This window comes from Mobula hypostoma, chromosome 22 (genome assembly GCF_963921235.1).
Source record: "Mobula hypostoma chromosome 22, sMobHyp1.1, whole genome shotgun sequence".
NCBI lineage: Eukaryota > Metazoa > Chordata > Chondrichthyes > Myliobatiformes > Myliobatidae > Mobula > Mobula hypostoma.
The window spans coordinates 4,918,455-4,937,289 of NC_086118.1; the positions used below are offsets into that span (position 1 = coordinate 4,918,455).

Sequence of the window (18,835 nt, forward strand, 5' to 3'; positions counted from 1 at the left end):
TAATTCTACCCATAAGGATTCTACCTCTTCTGATCCTATGTCCCTTCTTTCTAGTGATTTGATATCGTTACTTACCATCAGGGCCACGCCATCCCCTTTACCGACCCTTCCTATCTTTCCTATACACTGTGTATCCTTGGACATTCAGCTCCCAATCACATCCACCATTTAGCCATGACTTGGTGATGGCCATAGGTTACCTTTTAACCTGTAGCTGTACAATACTTTATTTCTAATGCTGCATGCATTTAAATACAGTATCTTAGATCAGTATCTGTTACTGATTTTGCTATATTTCTATTGCATGGCAAATTATAGTCATAGTCATACTTTATTGATCCCAGGGGAAATTATTATCCTGTCTTTTCACCTGCCTGTCCTTCTTGCCTTCTTTGCTGCACGGTATCTTTGACTTATTTCTATTTTCCTCTTCCTCGACCCTAACACCCTGGTTTCCTTCCCCCTGCCAACTTAGTTTAAACCCTCCCTAACAGCTATATTAAACAATCCCGCCAGGATATTAGTACCCTTTGAGTTCAGGTGTAACCCATCGTTTTTGTATAAGTCATACCTTCCCCAAAATAGATCCCAATGATCCAAGAATTTGAAGCCCTGCCCCCTGCACCAGTTACTTAGCCACACATTCATCTGCTTAATTCTGCTATTCTTACCATCATTAGCGCAACTCAGGCAGCAATCCTGATATTATTACTCTGGAGGTCCGGCTTTTCAATTCTCTTCCTAGCTCCCAGTAATTTTCCTTCAGGACCTCCTCTCTTTTTTTGTCTATGTCATTGGTACCAACGTGTACCAAGACTTCTGACTGCTCGCCCTCTCTCCTCAGAATACTCTGGACCCGATCTGAGACATCCCGTACCCTGGCACCAGGGAGGCAACACACCATCCGGGTATCCTTGTCTGGCTCGCAGAATCTCTTGTCTGTTCCCCTCACTATGGAATCCCCTACAACTAGTGCATTTCTCCTTGCTCTCTTGATCACGGCACTGGGCAGATGCCAGAATCCCGTTCACTGTGGTATTCCTCTGTCAGGTCAACTTCTCCAACACGATAGATCGATTTCTGAGGGGGACTGACACAGAGGTGCTGTACATTGAAATACTGCTACATCAGACTTTACTTTCTCCCTATCAGATTTCAAGTTGAACTCAATCGTATTGTGATCACTGCCTCCTAAGGGTTCTTTTACCTTAAGCTCCCTGATCACCTCCAGTTCATTGAAATAGTCGGCAACTGTCTGAAAAATAGAGTCAGTGTATCAGTGTCACAAGCTGACAACTATCCAATGGAACTGGTAAATGAAGGAGGTGTTGGAATGGATCAAGATCTAAAATGATATTGAACGGATGATCCTCTGAAATCTATCTTCGCAAGACGTATCTTTGTTCAGCATTTTGAAGGGACTAAAACCTCCACAACTCCCTCACAACCCCCACATCTCATTACAGCTTCCCACACCACTGAGCTGATGAATATTTTCAGCACTTTCTGTTTTATTTCAGACTCCCAGCTCCTGCAGTTTCTTGTGTTTCACTTTATGTACTAGTCATATGGAAGTACAGAGCAAGCTTCTGAGTTGGTACAGTGGCTCTGCACGTAACCTGTGTGGAGTTGGCATGTGACTGCATCAATATTTTCAGTTGCCACTCATCCCAAAGATGTGCTGGTTAATTGAGTGCTCTACATTGCTCCTAGTGTGGGTGGGAGAGTTGTGGAGAGTTAATCGTCATGAGAATAGGTGTTGGAGAAATGCACAGGAGAAATGAGATTGTGGGATTGCTTTGCAAACTGGCATCAACTCAATGGTTCAACTTAATATCAGGGAATGTATACAGTATACAACCTGAAACTTTTACTCTCCGTAGACATCCTCAAAACAGAAGAAAAACCCCAGAGAATGAATGACAGAAAAGTGTTAGAATCCCAAAGCCGCCCCCTCCTCTCTCATACACAAGCAGCAGCAAAGCACCAATACTTCCCTTCCTCCTTCCCCCACCTGCCTTAGCAAAACTATCAGCGCCCCCCCCACCATGCAAGCAATAGCAAAGCCCCACAGAGACCATCAAAAACCACTGAACATCCCAAGGGTTTGACATCCCACAGTCAGTCAGTCAGTCTCTCTCTCTCTCAAGAGAGAGAGAGAGCCATCACTCCTGCCTTAGCGAGAGGCAAGACCAACAGCTCGTTATTTCAGTCTGCAGCGTCGCTTACTTTGACCGCAGCGTACACTGCTGTCTCAATGTTCTGATCTCCCACAACGCTTCAGTCCTGGAATCGGGTCGTCCACAGACCACACAAGGCCTCACTCTGAAGGCGCATGTCTCCAGGATGCTCCTGGAGATAGTGGGCTGAGCGGCCTCCTCTAATGTCACAACACAATATGAAATATGAAAACGCTGACTTGGAAGAAATAGTGGCAGTCTGCATGGTGTGTTAACACCCGGAGGAAACCCACGCGATCACGGGGAGAACAGTCAAACTCCTTACCGGCAGCATTGGGAATTGAACCCAGGTCACCTGTACTGTAAAGTGTTGTGCCGCCCAAATTTTGTTTGATAACACTGCTGTTAAAGGTACTAATTAAATGCAAGTTATTGTTATAGGTGTTATGTGCAAAAACACACAGAGGTTAATACAATTTTGGTTAATTTTGGCAAGTTGTTGTAAATAACTAAAATAAATCAGTAGAGTGAAATTGCTCAATGTTATTGTTGACTAATAATGTCTAAGTGATTATACCAAGGGCTGCTCATTGAGGTTTAGACTTTGTATTCGATTATTTGTGATTTATTGGGCAGGGATGGGTGGAGCGAGTGACTTCTACATTTCATTGTTCACTTCAGAACCAGTTCTGTGAGTTTCATATTAAACTGAAACGTAAACCTAATCTGTGTCGGATCAGCTGTCATTGAAAAGGAGCCTCCCTCCAAACTGAGCTCTAATCGAGAGCTGAAGTGCTCAGTGCACATACGCGGTCCCTGTGTATGTGTGAGTGTGTGAAGGAGATACAATCCCACACTGGCAAAGAAAGATCTACAAAGAAAACCAACGTGAGAGGAATTGATTCAAAGGAGATCAGGAAACATGTTCTCGAAAAAGAAGGTCTCTTTGGGTAGCAAGCTATCCGGGTAAGTGGGGAACATTCCAAATTGGGAAGAATTTAGTGCTGGCAGTCTGGCTGGATTGCTCTGATGTGGGTGAGCAACATCATCCTGATTCGCTTCTGAATTTGCTTTAAACAGAGTAAACAAGCTGAGTTTACAGCACGTCACCTAATGGAGAGCAGGCAGGCTGCTGGGTGACACGACAGGTTTCAGGAGCTGAAGTAGTTCAGCTCTTCTGGGTTCACAGCCAAGTAACCGTGGGGTCGGTCTACATGCCATAGGGGAACAAGTGGAACAGGTAGCTGAGGTGGGAAATTTATCAACACATGGCTGAGTGTTGTGCAAGTGTTTGGAAAGTGCATTTGCGAATTTTGCTTTTGTAAACTCGGTTTTGGAGTTGGCCATTTGGGATCTGCATTGAGAGAGCTTCTGAAAGCATGCTTGAGGGCAATCTTTTGACTGAAAATTTCCATAAATTCAAATCTAGGTCTCTGAAGTGTGTAGACATATACCGGCAGAGGTAGGGTTACCATAAAATGTTAGCAGACGTTTCAGTGACAACAATACTTTTCTTTGTTCTCAGTTTTGAAGTGGATTTAGAGCAGGAAATTCAGAATACTGGATGATTGTCATATTTAATAAATCAGAGAAATGGTTGTCAGTTAACCTGCTCTTCAGAAGCATTGAGTTGATTCAACTGAACTTTGTAGAATATTCTAACACTGAATAATGAATACTGGAACCAAAGTGATTGCTAATGATTAATTGATAGAACAGTATAATTTTGAACTTTCATAGACTAATACCTGCAGCAACTGAGTAGAGGATTCTGAGCTGATGGACCCAATACTCAATCACCCAGTACAGACATGCAGATGACTCTTCATTGCGGTATAGGGGTGTACCGTCTTTCATACAAACTCCCAACACCCTCCAAACTGGCTATTGTGAATTCCAGGCCCTGTCCAGAAAAGGCAGGGGTTTCTTGCTAGGCTCCTGACCATTATCCCTTCACCCATGACTGGTTTGTTGGAGCATTAATATCATCATCAAATGCCTGTTATGCCACTGGTGTTTAGGACAGCAATGAAAGTCCACCATTTTTGTCTGTCCTTGGCTACCATCTCTGTACCATCAAGTTGTCTTTGGTCTCCTGTGTTTCCTCTGCCCTCATGGGTCAAACGAAGTGCTGTCTTAATGGTGGAGTTGCCCTCTCTTCTCATCACGCACCCACTCCATCTCCAACGTTTCCTCATGATGATTGTGGTCATGTCCTCTTGGTGACACTGAAGGAGTTGGTCGTGGCTGGAGATCTGTCTTGGCCAGGAAATACAGAGTAGGGTCATGGTGGGGAATGACGACAACTTGGCAAGGCCATTCTCTGTCATGCACCAGCATTCTGACCCGTACAACAGTGTGGACAGAAAACAGCGCTGGTATAGCTTCACCTTGCTGTGGATGCTGTACTTTGTAGATCTCCTTTTGTTGATCATTTGTGGGAGCTGTGGCCCACTTTACAACAGCGCTTACTCTTCATTAACGCTTCACTTGGTAAATCAAGTGGGATCTCCTGAGGTTGTTAAAGGTGCTTAATGAATACAGTTTGTACAATTCATTCCTCTCATCCTTGTACTCTTGGCTAAATCAGCTGGCCATGTGCTGAAAAATAGGTGACGGGTTTTAGTGGCAAGTTAGGGGTAGGCAGTCTACACCAATATGAAGAACATCGTTATTGTGCGTGATATGTTAAACTGCTGATCAAACTTATGCCTGTTCAGGTAATCTTATTTGAAGAAAAACAAGTTTCTTTCTCACATCCCCACCGCCCCCCAACCCTCCTGCCTTCCTCCTTTCACCTGGGTTTACACATCGCCTGTCAGCTCCTGTTCCACCATCCACTCCAACCCTTCTTAATCCGGCTTCTGCCCCCTTCCTTTCCAGTCCAGATGAAAGGTTTTGGTTCAAAATGTTGACTCTTTATTTATTCAGAGATATAGCATAGAATTGGCTCTTACAGTTCCACCACCATCAACCCCTCATTTAACCCTAGCCTAGTCACGGGGCACTTGACAATGACCTATTAACCTACTAACCGGTACATCTTTGGACTGTGGGAGGAAACCAGAGTGCCCGCAAAAACCCACGCATTACACGGGGAGGAGGTTCAAACTCCTCGCAGATGGTGTTGGGATTTAACTCTGAACTTTGACACTCTGAGCTGCAGTAGCGTTACACTACCGTGGTCCCTCCATGAATACTGTCTGATCCGCAGAATTCCTCCAGCATTTTGTGTGTGTGTTGCTCCAGCAGTGAACACCAGCCTCCCCCACTTGAACCAATGCCTCAGCTTTGACCCAATTGTCTGTCTTTGTGGGATCTTGCTGTGTATATCCCAGGTGTGATGTGCATTGTTATCAGGTATTAGCTCTTCCCACCACTTCAGCAGATCAATTCTTGGGCACTTGACAGCCTAACTAGTGCTCAGAGCTCCAGAGTGTTAGAGCTGGGTACAAGCAAGGTGAAAGTACTGATGTTTCTGAGCCTGACCCTCTTCAGATGCTGATGCATCACAGTTCATTTCCAGCCAATTGCATTTCAAAGTTGCAAAGTTGTTCGTTTGGTTTTGTGAACACTGACAGGTGATTTTCCATTGTGATTAAACCCATTTGTCATTGAAAGCACTTGCAAGAATGCCAGGAATTCAGGGTGGGGAGAAAGTATGTAAAGGAAAGGACTACACCCCATTCTTCCGATGCAGTAGAACGATTATCAAAACGATTAACTATTGAATCCACAAGGTGGCTGTGCTTTATTTCAATCCGGACAGGATGTGATTACAGATCCAAGACATTTCTGACCTCTCCATTCAGTGACTCTCTGTACTGCAGGAGGGGTGCATTGAAAGGCTGACCAGTGCATCTACCTCACATCAACACCAGTGGAAGGGGAAGGAATGCGTCACTCTGAAGGTGCCAAGAGCTGCCTGATAGTGAGAACTCCAGAAGCCAATTCACACAAGAGACTCTGCAGATGTTCAAAATCCGGAGTAACCCAGACAAAATGCTGGAGAAACTCAGACAAAATGCTGGAGGAACTCAGCAGGTCCAGCAGCATTTATGGAAAGGAATAAAGAGCTGATGTTTCAGGCCGAGACCCCAATCCTGATGAAGGGTGTCAGAACAAAACGTCAACTGTTTATTCCTTTCCTAGATGCTGTTTGACCCGCTGAGTTCCTCCGGCAATTTGTGTGCATTTCACTGTATCATTAACCTGCAGATGAACAAACCCAAATTTCCAGGGTCCAAAGCTAGACCCTCAACAGCCCTTGCCAACCCATTGGGTATCCTCCCATCCTCTGTTCTTGGGAAGGTAGCACACACAATTCCATAGGGCCAGCCACCCTTTAGTTCCTTATTTAACCATTGTTAATTCCCAAGTGATTCCAGAGGATGTGTTTAGACAGGGGTATGCTTCGCTAGTGGACGCAGGCAGGTGATTTACTGAGGTTCCATCAGTGTACACTTTGGTCAGTTAAATGAACACCTGGCATGGATGATGATCTGGAACCAAGATAACCTGCTCTCCTTGGCCACATTCACATCATGGGAGGGAAGTTCTGTCCCAGGATCTCTGGACTTCAGCTGTGGGAGCACTTTCAATCTGTGGCCATTATTTTAATCTAGAAACAGCAGTGAAAATGTGCTGAGTAAAATCTGACAAACATGGCATAAGAACTGAAGGCTTGCCTCAGAGCCTGACTTAATCCATCTTTTGTCACATTAAATGGATATTGTGTTTAATGTCAACTGCTAATTGGAGACTCGCATAAAAAAAAGGTGAGATTTTCCTTTAAAGAGTTGTCCACATGGGTTTCTCCTGCATGTTTATCAGTGTCAGCTGCGTGCATTGCTTGTCACTGCTGTCATCCTCTATTGACCATGGCGAAGTGTTCCAGTGCCTTAAAGTCCACTCTCCATGGCAGTCCTACAGTACAATGGCAAGGATGTGATTAAGCTAGAGCTAGTGCAGAAAAGGTTCACAAAAATGTTGCCAGGACTGAGGGCTGGAGATATACGGAGAGACCGGATAGGCTGGGACTGCTTACCCAGAGCAGTGGCCTCATGGGCATCGATATCATCATGAAAGGACCAGGCAAGGTGGATGGTCACAGTCTTTTCCTGGGGGAAGTAAGAGTCTAAAGTTAGAGAACATCCTTTTAAGACGAGTGGAGAAAGTTTATGGGACATGTCAAAGGTAGGTTGGTGATTGAGGCTGTTACAATAGAGGTATTTAACAGACTCTTTCTGGTACATGAATGTAAGAAAAATGGAGGATTACAGGTTGTGTAGGAATGAAGGGTTAAATTGATAACAGAATAGGTTAACAGGTCAGTACAACATTGTGGGCCAAAGACCGTGGACTGTTCTATGTTCCATGTTCTATTTCGGCTGGTATGTGAATAGAAAAGGTTCAGAGGAATGTGGCCAAACACGAACAAGTGGGACTAGCTCAGGTAGGTACTTTTTTTGCTATGGGTGAGTTGGGCTGGAGGACCTGTTTCTGTGAGGTGAGGGAGATGAGAGGGTCATGGGGAGAGCTAATGCATTTCTGTGCAAGCATTTACCCTGCACTTCTTCACCCATCCATTCCATTGCCCGAGGTGTCAAATACATCTGAGGCTTTTAAGGAACGTTTAGATAGGCACATGATTATGAGAAAGATGGAGAGATATAGACATTGTGTAGGTAGGAGGGATTAGCTTTTGGGTGATTTTACCTGGTACAGCACAACATTATGGGCCGAAGGGCCTGTTCCTGTGCTGTACTCTAAGTGTCCCCAACATTATGCACAACATGAGATCTGGTTTCTGCGGTTGAAAATTGCTGCAATCTGAATTACACAGGGGAGAGATCTGCTGTCATAGTCTTCACATTGGCACAGTGGGGGAGAAGGTGAAACACTGCTGTGTGCAAGGGAACACTTTAATTCGTGTATGATTGGAAACTTGGTGCAGCGCTGGCTCTTTGTTGGATGGTGAGTGAAAGATGCAGCTCAAAGGTTGCACACTCTAACACCAAGCCTGTGCGGACAATTGCAGGGAGGAGGAGACTTTAACTAGATGAGCTTTGTGTTCATTAAAAAACGGACAGAAAAGATTCCAGTGTCTGGAATAATCATTTCAGTGAGGGATAAATGATGAGCCCTGAATCTGAATATTGTGGCTTTAACATCAGCCAAAGTGCCAAGACATCCAACTATTTAAGCGAGTTGGCTGGGATAAATTGAGCAGCTTAGAAATGCAGGAGGGTTTTCTCATAATGACTCCATGCACCATGTCCCAGTCAGTGGACTTGCAATTACTCCTCAGATCTCACAGAACAGTCTTTCTGAAATTAACATAGAAAATGCAGAAAGACTTAATGGCCTTCAGCACCCTGGCCTTAAGGATGGAGTGTGAAGCCTTTGAGAGGCAGGTTTCAAGAGAAAGAAATGCAATTATTGAATTTTTTGGCGAGGCCAGCATTTATCGTCCATCCTTAGTTCCTCCTGAGATGCTGGGATAGGGGTGGGGTGGGGGAAGATGAGCTGCCTTCTAGAGCCACAACATTACTTCGAGTGAAGATGACCCTACTGTGCTGTTAAGGGGGGATTTGAGCCCAGCGATAACATTAGTCTGTGATAATGTCCCAGACTGGAGTGGGTTTGTGACTGAGAGGGGAACCTGCAGGTGTGCTGCTTTGCCCTGCTTGCTCCTAGATGTCACGTGTTCCTGGGAGGGTGTTGGATCTGCCTGGGTGAGTAACTGCATTGCAATTTGTAGATGATTCAGATGGCAGTCACTGAGTATCAGGAAAGGAGAAAATCAATGGTTAAGATTTATGATTAAATATTTCACCACATTCACAACCTGCCAGTCTCACTTCCTTCCACGCCTGCCACAGCAGAAACAATAAGTTAAATCATCCTTCATGTGGAGAGTTGAACCTTTGATCAGCCTATGCCACATTGCCATGGAAGCCCATTGTTCTGCTCGCTAAAACGACCGGGGAGATTTCCCCAACACACAAAAACACTGGTGGAACTCAGCAAGTCAGACAGCATCTAAGGAGGGAAATAAACAGCCGATGTTTTGGGCTGTGGCCTTTCATCAGAAGTGGAAAGGAAGGAGCCAGAAACCAGAAAGTGGGGGTGGAGGAAGGGGAAGGAGCATAAGCTGGCAAGTGCTAGATAAATCCAGGGGAAGGGGAGGGGCTGTGGGATAGAAGGGAACTCTGTGAGAAGTTGGGAGGTGATAGGTGAAAGAGTTAAAGGGCTGAAAAAGAAGGGATCAAATAGGAGAGCAGAGTGGATCATGGAATAAGGGGAAGGAGGAGGGGAACCAGAGACAGGTGATGGGCAGGTGAGGAGAAGAGGAGTGAGAGGGTAGCCAGATTCATCTAAAATTCTGGCATTGGGTCACTTCAACATAATTATGTACAATGGTACAAAGTTATGTACAATGGTGCAAAGTTATGTACAATGGTGCAAAGTTATGTACAATGGTACAATGTTATGTACAATGGTACAAAGTTATGTACAATGGCTACTTTCACTACCTACAAAAGAGCTTATGTCTACATAACATTTTTCATTGCCTTAAAGTTCAAAGTAAATTTATTATCAAAGCATTGATAGATCATCATATACCACCCTGAGATTCATTTTCTTTCTGGCATTCACAGTAGAACAGAGAAATACAATAAAATCAGTGAAAAACTACACACAAAGACTGATAATCAACCAATCCACAAAAGAAGACAAACTAAAACTGAGTCCTAACAAACACCCAGTAGAAAAATATCTGGTCAATATCTCATTGATAACAATATTGTGTTGTGTAAGTCTTCCTTTCCTATCTTTCTTTCTAAAAGTATCTACCCAATCTAAGTTGGTCACATACATACTGAAGAAATGTGGCAAATATTCAGGGGATATTTGTGTTTTTTTGCATAGGTATGTTCCAATGAAACAGGGAAAGGATGGTAGGGTACAGGAACTGTGGTGTACAAAGGCTGTTGTAAATCTCATCAAGAAGAAAAGAAGAGCTTACAAAAGGTTCAAAAAAATAGGTAATGATAGAGATCTAGAAGATAAGCCTTGCAGGAAGGAGTTTAAGAAGGAAATTAGGAGAGCCAGAAGGGGCCGTGAGAAAGCCTTGGCAGGCAGGATTAAGGAAAACCTCAAGGCATTCTACAAGTATGGGAAGAGCAAGAGGATAAGATGTGAAAGAATAGGACCTATCAAGTGTGACGGTGGGAAAGTGTGTATGGAACCAGAGGAAATAGCAGAGATACTTAATGAATACTTTGCTTCAGTATTCGCTACAGAAAAGGGTCTTGGTGATTGTAGGGATGACTTACATCGGACTAAAAAGCTTGAGCATGTAGATATTAAGAAAGAGGAGGTACTGAAGCTTTTGGAAAGCATCAAGTTGGATAAGTCACCGGGACCGGACGAGATGTACCCCAGGCTACGTGGGAAGCGAGAGAGGAGATTGCTGAGCCTCTGGTGATGATCTTTGTATCATCAACGAGGACAGGAGAGGTTCCGGAGGAGTGGAAGATTGCGGATGATGTTCCCTTATTCAAGAATGGGAATACAGATAGCCCAAGAAATTATAGACCAGTGAGATTTATTTCAGTGGTTGATAAGTTGATGGAGAAGATCCTGAGAGGCAGGATTTTTGAACATTTGGAGAAACATAATATGATTAGGAATAGTCAGCATGGCTTTGCCAAAGGCAGGTCGTGCCTTACGAGCCTGATGGAATTTTTTGAGGATGTGACTAAACACATTAATGAAGGAAGAGCAGTAGATGTAGTGTATGTGGATTTCAGCAAGGCATTTGATAAGGTACCCCATGCGAGGCTTATTGAGAAAGTAAGGAGGCATGGGATCCAAGGGGACATTGCTTTGTGGATCCAGAACTGGCTTGCCCACAGAAGGCAAAGAGTGTTTGTAGATGGATCATATTCTGCGTGGAGGTCGGTGACCAGTGGTGTGCCTCAGGGATCTGTTCTGGGACCCCTACTTTTCTTGATTTATATAAATGATCTGGATGAGGAAGTGGAGGGACAGATTAGTAAATTTGCTGATGGCACAAAGGTTGGAGGTGTTGTGGATAGTGTAGAGGGCTGTCAGTGGTTACAGTAGGATATTGATAGGATGCAAAACTGAGCCGAGAAGTGGCAGATGGAGTTCAACCCAGATAAGTGTGAGGTGATTCATTCTGGTAGGCCAAATATGATGGCAGAATATAGTATTAATGATACGACTCTTGGCAGTGTGGAGGATCAGAATGATCTTGGGGTCCAAGTCCATAGGACACTCAAAGCTGCTGCGCAGGTTGACTGTGTGGTTAAGAAGACATACGGTGCATTGGGCTTCATCAACCATGGGATTGAGTTTAGGAGCCGAGAGGTAATGTTTCAGCTATATAGGACCCTGGTCAGACTCCACTTGGAGTACTGTGCTCAGTTCTGGTCGCCTCAATATAGGAAGGATGTGGTAACCATGGAGATGGTGCAGAGGAGATTCACAAGGAGCCAGAACCTGCTGTGATTTCATTGAATCAAATCTGGCTTGGTGACTGAGAATCTTAATCAGACGGGATATGAACCAGATGTAAGCCAGAATGAAGCCAAGGTGTGATTGTGAGGATAATTATGAACTTGACTTGCAATCCTTTAAGTTTCAAAATGAAGAGGGATCTGATCAAAGTATTCATGTGACAGAGAGATATAGTCAAACAGGCTCCTCCCTCTGGTACCATTTTCAAACTGGGCAGGAAACCAACACCTGTAAACTGGATGAAATACATCCCTTTGCATCATTTTTAAGAGAGCACTTCCTGACAAATGGACCAATAATTATTCTGTAGACAATGGCACCAAAGAAAACACAGATGATCTAGTAATGATCACTCTGTGGGGTGTTGTGTTGGCAACCTGTTTGCTCAGTTTCTTACGACAGACTGTGATGCATGTGAGCTGCTTTCAAGATAAATTAATGCAAATCTTTCTCACTGAACCTGCCCTTGCGTTCACTAAATACTAGCCCAATAAGCATAATGCAACACACCCAGATACTGGTGGAGCAGGAAACTCTTTTGCAGTCAGTCCTCTCAGTGCCACCGAGCAAGTCAGGATGGGTGGGATAATCACTGTGTGCTTGATGAAGGCTGTCTTGTTTGCCGGTGATGGGAGTGTTCAAATGTTCACCATTAACCCAGCCAGTTGTATCTAATGAGGGTTTGTGTGTAGCAGATCCCAACAAATGTAACCCCACTGAAACCTTTACCATCAGCTACAGTTTCATGGGGCCCCGTTCATAAGTGCAATTTGCGAAGAAAGCATGACAGTGCCTCTATTGCGTCAGAAATTTGCAGAGATTCGACACAACATCTAAAACCTTGACAAACCTTACAGATGTGTAGTGGAGAGTATATTGACTGGCTGCATAACATCCTGGGATGGAAACATCAACGCGTTTGAATGGAAAATCCTACAAAAAGTATGGATCCTGCCCAGTAGATCACAGGTAGAACCCTCCTTACCATTGAGTACATCTACATGAAACACTTGTCATATGAAAGCAGCATCCATCATCAGAGACCCCCATCACCCAGGTCATGCTCTCTTCTCACTGATGCCATCAGGTAGAAGGTACAAGAGCCTCAGGATTCACATAGAACAGTTCTGCTCCTTATCCATCAGTCTCTTGAATAAAAAGGTATAACCACACTCAGCTTTCACTTTATTGGGAGTTAGCTATATTTTATTAGAAGTTTGAAGAGATTTGGCATGTCAACAAATACATTCAAAAACTTCTATAGTTGTACCATGGAGAGCATTCTGACAGGCTGCATCACTGTCTGGTATGGAGGGGCTACTGCACAGGACCGAAATTTATTATTTACAAGTATTTATATCAGTCAATAACTATAGACAGAAAAATATAAATCTAATGATTTTCCAATTTTATTTTTTATTTATTGGGCTACAGTGCAGAATAGGTCCCTGCAGCTGCTGGAGCTGCACCACCCAGAAATCCCCTGATTTAATCCTAGTCTAATCATGGGACAATTTACAATGACCAATTAACCTACTTACTGGCACACCTTTGGACTGTGGAAGGAAATTGGAGCACCCAGAGGAAACCACACAGTCCTGGGGAGAACGTACAAACTCCTGATTCTTTCAACACTCTACAACATAAGCGAAACTTAATAATTCTTGCAGCTAAATACACTGGTTCCTGATAAACTCCCAAATGATCTTTTATAAAAGGTTTCATGAATGCTAAATCCCACATTCTAAGGTGTTACCTTAACCATAAATAACAATGAGCCTTGAATATACATCAAAGATACAGCTGAGTTTATTGTCAAATGCATGTGTGCAAGGTGCAAGGAAAGCCTTACTTGCAGCAGGCTCACAGTATCATATAAACAGCCTCCACAAGAAAACAGAAATTATTCACAGCTTATACAAGAAAGAATACAATAAGAGCAAAAACAGCCCATTTTAGTGCAAAGTGATCAAAGTAGTCATAGTGTTACTAAACTGTAGTGATTAAGGTTTTGCTGGTTGGTTCGAGAAGGGAATGGTTGAAGGGAAGTTTTTGAACCTGGTGGCTCGAGACGTGAGGCACCTGTACCTTCTGCCAAGTGGCAGCAGCAAAAAGGAAGCACGGCTCGGCTGGGGGGATCAGCGATGCATGTTGCCTTGCTGGAGATATTGGCTGCGGTGGAAGGGATATTCCCATGTTGTATTGAGCAAAGACAACTACTTTCTGTAACCTCTTATGCTGCTGCACATTCAAAATTCTGTACAACACTATGATACTTTCAACAGTACATCTGTACAAGTTTGTCAAGAGTATTTGGGTATTTGGTGAAAAGCTGAACTGCCTTAACCTGCTAAGGAAGTGAAGACAGTAGCACACTTCGCTTCTGAGTCTATCTGTATATCGGGTTTTGGAAAGATAATCCAATAATTAACATCTAGAAACTGAAAATTGCTGTCCCTCTCATCCCTGATCCCTCAGTATAGGTTGGTGCATGTTTGCCTTCCCGCAGTCAATAACCAGCTCTTTTGTTTAGCTGACACTGAGTGAAATGTTGTTGTTGCAGTACAACTCATAATCAGAATCAGAATCAGGTTTATTACCACCGGCACGTGTCGTGAAATTTGATAACTTAGCAGCAGCAGTTCAATGAAATACATAATCTAGAAGAAAAAAAGTAAAAATAAATAAGTAAATCAAAACAAATAATATGCAATAAAAAAGTGAGGTAGTGTACAAGGGCTCAATGTCCATTTAGGAATAGGATGGCAGAGGGGAAGAAGCTGTTCCTGAATCGCTGAGTGTGTGTCTTCAGGCTTCTGTACCTCCTACCTGATGGTAACAGTGAGAAAAGGGCATACCCTGGTTGCTGGACGTCCTTAATAATGGATGCTGCCTTTCTGAGACACCGCTCCCTGAAGATGTCCTGGGTACTTTGTAGGCTAGTATCCAAGATGGAGCTGACTAAATTTATGATCCTCTGCAGCTTCTTTCAGTCCTGTGCAATAGCCCTCCCTCCTGCCCCCCATACCAGACAGTGATGCAGCCTGTCAGAATGCTCTCCACGGTACATCTGTAGAAGTTTTTGAGTGTATTTGTTGATACGTATACCAAATCTCTTCAAACTCCTAATGAAGTATAGTTGCTGTTTTGTCTTCTTTATGTTGGGACCAGGTTAGGTCCTCAGAAATCTTGATACCCAGGAATTTGAAACTGCTCACTCTCTCCACTTCTGATCCCTCTGTGAGGATTGGTATGTGTTCCTTCGTCTTACCCTTCCTGAAGTCCACAATCAGCTCTTTCGTCTTACTGACATTGAGTGCCAGTACTCAACCAGGTGTCCTACATACATTCCTAAAGATCAGTTGCAATACCATAACAATGCCAATAATTAACAATAGACTTTGCTTCTAATTTATTCCTAAGTGTGCACAAACCCATTCACAACAAATTCTTCTTTAATTATTTCCTCATGATTCCCTTCTCCTTGCCTGCACGCAGACTCTGTCTCATATCACGACTCTCACTGGCTCTGTATGATGCTGGGGTAAGCCTTTTGGTGCTGTGAAGTTGCCTTTTTCTGATCTTCTGTCTCTGGATGGTACCCAGGCAACATTACTTACTGTCCTGATCTGACTTGCTGTAGTCTTGGTTACAGATCACTGAACCAACATACAAGTACATCCAGGTCTGAATGTTCATCTCATTGGAATGTTTGGGTCTAGGTGCCTCTGCTGATCGCAGTCTAAGCCCAGCCCAGCAGCTTAGTGAACATCACTCTGACTTTCACACCAGCGCCCTTCCCCGGGAGCTGGGCTGCCTCCTGCTCCACAATACCACAACCCTACCAATAGTTGCAGTCTTCATAAAACACACACATTAATCTTCTCTTCTTTCATCCTCCCAGTAAGTTCTACATTTGGATAGCGGCTGTCCCAGCGTTCCGGAGAACCAGTTGTATTGTCTCACCTTGAGTCTCCTTGTTCCTTACAAGACTACTATTCCCACCAAACCATATTCCAACAATGTTCCTCAAGAATTGTTTGTCACTCAGGGCATCTCCTGTTACTGTCTTTATACAGTTCCCAATGACATCTGACTTCACGGACCTCTGTACGCTTTTCTGTCACAGTGAGGGAAACAAGACGGCAGACACTAAATATCACAACACAGCAAATCCCCAGGCCTTGACAAACACTCACAATTCATCTGATGTCCTAGAATGTATATCCTGTTCTATACTTTGGTCCACTCAACTGGGGACTGCCATTTTTATCAGCACTGCTTTCGTGAGCACTCTGTAAAGGTACATCTTTAATCCAATACTTAAACAAAAGAACATAAGAACATAAAGAAATAGGAGCAGGAGCTGGCCATCTGGCCTGTCAAGCCTGCTTCACCATTCAATAAGATCATGGTTGATCTGGCTGTGGACTCAACTCCTTTTCCTCACAACCCTTAACTTCCTTAATTGTTCATCCCAGTTTGGCAAAAGAATAAATCAAGGAAGGTAGTGCACCCGTGGCTGACAAGAGAAATTAGGGATAGTATCAATTCCAAAGAAGAAGTGTACAAATTAGCCAGAAAAAGTGGCTCACCTGAGGACTGGGAGAAATTCAGAGTTCAGCAGAGGAGGACAAAGGGCTTAATTAGGAAGGGGAAAAAAGATTATGAGAGAAAACTGGCAGGGAACATAAAAACTGACTGTAAAAGCTTTTATAGATATGTAAAAAGGAAAAGACTGGTAAAGACAAATGTAGGTCCCCTACAGACAGAAACAGGTGAATTGATTATGGGGAGCAAGGACATGGCAGACCAATTGAATAATTACTTTGGTTCTGTCTTCACTAAGGAGGACATAAATAATCTTCCAGAAATAGTAGGGGACAGAGGGTCCAGTGAGATGGAGGAACTGAGGGAAATACATGTTAGTAGGGAAGTGGTGTTAGGTAAATTGAAGGGATTAAAGGCAGATAAATCCCCAGGGCCAGATGGTCTGCATCCCAGAGTGCTTAAGGAAGTAGCCCAAGAAATAGTGAATGCATTAGTGATAATTTTTCAAAACTCGTTAGATTGTGGACTAATTCCCAGGGATTGGAGGGTGGCTAATGTAACCCCACTTTTTAAAAAAGGAGGGAGAGAGAAACCGGGGAATTATAGACCGGTTAGCCTAATGTCGGTGGTGGGGAAACTGCTGGAGTCAGTTATCAAAGATGTGATAACAGCACATTTGGAAAGCGGTGAAATCATCGGACAAAGTCAGCATGGATTTGTGAAAGGAAAATCATGTCTGACGAACCTCATAGAATTTTTTGAGGATGTAACTAGTAGAGTGGATAGGGGAGAACCAGTGGATGTGGTATATTTGGATTTTCAAAAGGCTTTTGACAAGGTCCCACACAGGAGATTAGTGTGCAAACTTAAAGCACACTGTATTGGGGGTAAGGTATTGATGTGGATAGAGAATTGGTTAGCAGACAGGAAGCAAAGAGTGGAAATAAACGGGACCTTTTCAGAATGGCAGGCAGTGACTAGTGGGGTACCGCAAGGCTCAGTGCTGGGACCCCAGTTGTTTACAATATATATTAATGACTTGGATGAGGGAATTAAATGCAGCATCTCCAAGTTTGCGGATGACACGAAGCTGGGCGGTAGTGTTAGCTGTGAGGAGGATGCTAAGAGAGTGCAGGGTGACTTGGATAGGTTGGGTGAGTGGGCAAATTCATGGCAGATGCAATTTAATGTGGATAAATGTGAAGTTATCCACTTTGTTGGCAAAAATAGGAAAACAGATTATTATCTGAATGGTGGCCGATTAGGAAAAGGGGAGGTGCAACAAGACCTGGGTGTCATTATACACCAGTCATTGAAAGTGGGCATGCAGGTACAGCAGGCGGTGAAAAAGGCGAATGGTATGCTGGCATTTATAGCCAGAGGATTCGAGTACAGGAGCAGGGAGGTACTACTGCAGTTGTACAAGGCCTTGGTGAGACCACACCTGGACCTGGAGTATTGTGTGCAGTTTTGGTCCCCTAATCTGAGGAAAGACATCCTTGCCATAGAGGGAGTACAAAGAAGGTTCACCAGATTGATTCCTGGGATGGCAGGACTTTCATATGAAGAAAGACTGGATGAACTAGGCTTGTACTCATTGGAATTAGTAGAAGATTGAGGGGGGATCTGATTGAAACGTATAAAATCCTAAAGGGATTGGACAGGCTAGATGCAGGAAGATTGTTCCCGATGTTGGGGAAGTCCAGAACGAGGGGTCACAGTTTGAGGATAAAGGGGAAGCCTTTTAGGACTGAGATTAGGAAAAACTTCTTCACACAGAGAGTGGTGAATCTGTGGAATTCTCTGCCACAGGAAACAGTTGAGGCCAGTTCATTGGCTATATTTAAGAGGGAGTTAGATATGGCCCTTGTGGCTACGGGGATCAGGGTGTATGGAGGGAAGGCTGGTGCAGGGTTCTGAGTTGGATGATCAGCCAAGATCATAATAAATGGTGGTGCAGGCTCGAAGGGCCGAATGGCCTACTCCTGCACCTATTTTCTATGCTTCTATGTTTTCTATGTTTTTCCCTACTAAGAAAAAAAATTCATCTAACTGTGTCTTAAATATAGTGAATGACATAGCCTCTCCTGTTTCCCACAACAGAGAACTCCACAGATTCAATACTGTTTGTGGAAGGCAGTTTCCTCTCATCTCTATCCTAAATCTATTCCCCCGAACCTTGAGTGTTGGGTCTGAGGTTTCATCAGTGTATTAAGTCTGAGGTTCGGTCAGTGTGTCGGGTCTGAGGTTTGGTCAGTGTGTCGGGTCTGAGGTTCGGTCAGTGTGTCGGGTCTGAGGTTCGGTCAGTGTGTCGGGTCTGAGGTTCGGTCTGTGTGTCAGGTCTTAGGTTCGGTCAGTGTGTTGTGTCTGAGGTTCGGTCAGTGTGTTGGGTCTGAGGTTCGGTCAGTGTGTCGGGTCTGAGGTTCGGTCAGTGTGTCGTGTCTGAGGTTCGGTCGGTGTGTCGGGTCTGAGGTTCGGTCGGTGTGTCGGGTCTGAGGTTCGGTCGGTGTGTCGGGTCTGAGGTTCGGTCTGTGTGTCGGGTCTGAGGTTCG

The 18,835-nt window shown here is 44.0% G+C and overlaps 1 protein-coding gene across 1 annotated transcript in view; it reads left to right on the forward strand.

The window, feature by feature from the left end:
* The first annotated feature begins 2,885 nt into the window (after nucleotides 1-2,885).
* Nucleotides 2,886-18,835, forward strand: part of evpla (envoplakin a) — a 92,027-nt gene continuing 76,077 nt past the window's right edge. The window contains exon 1 of the mRNA XM_063030924.1: nucleotides 2,886-3,146. Within this exon, the coding sequence (XP_062886994.1) occupies nucleotides 3,103-3,146 (44 nt within the window). The 5' untranslated portion in view covers nucleotides 2,886-3,102. The remainder of the gene's footprint in view (nucleotides 3,147-18,835) is intronic.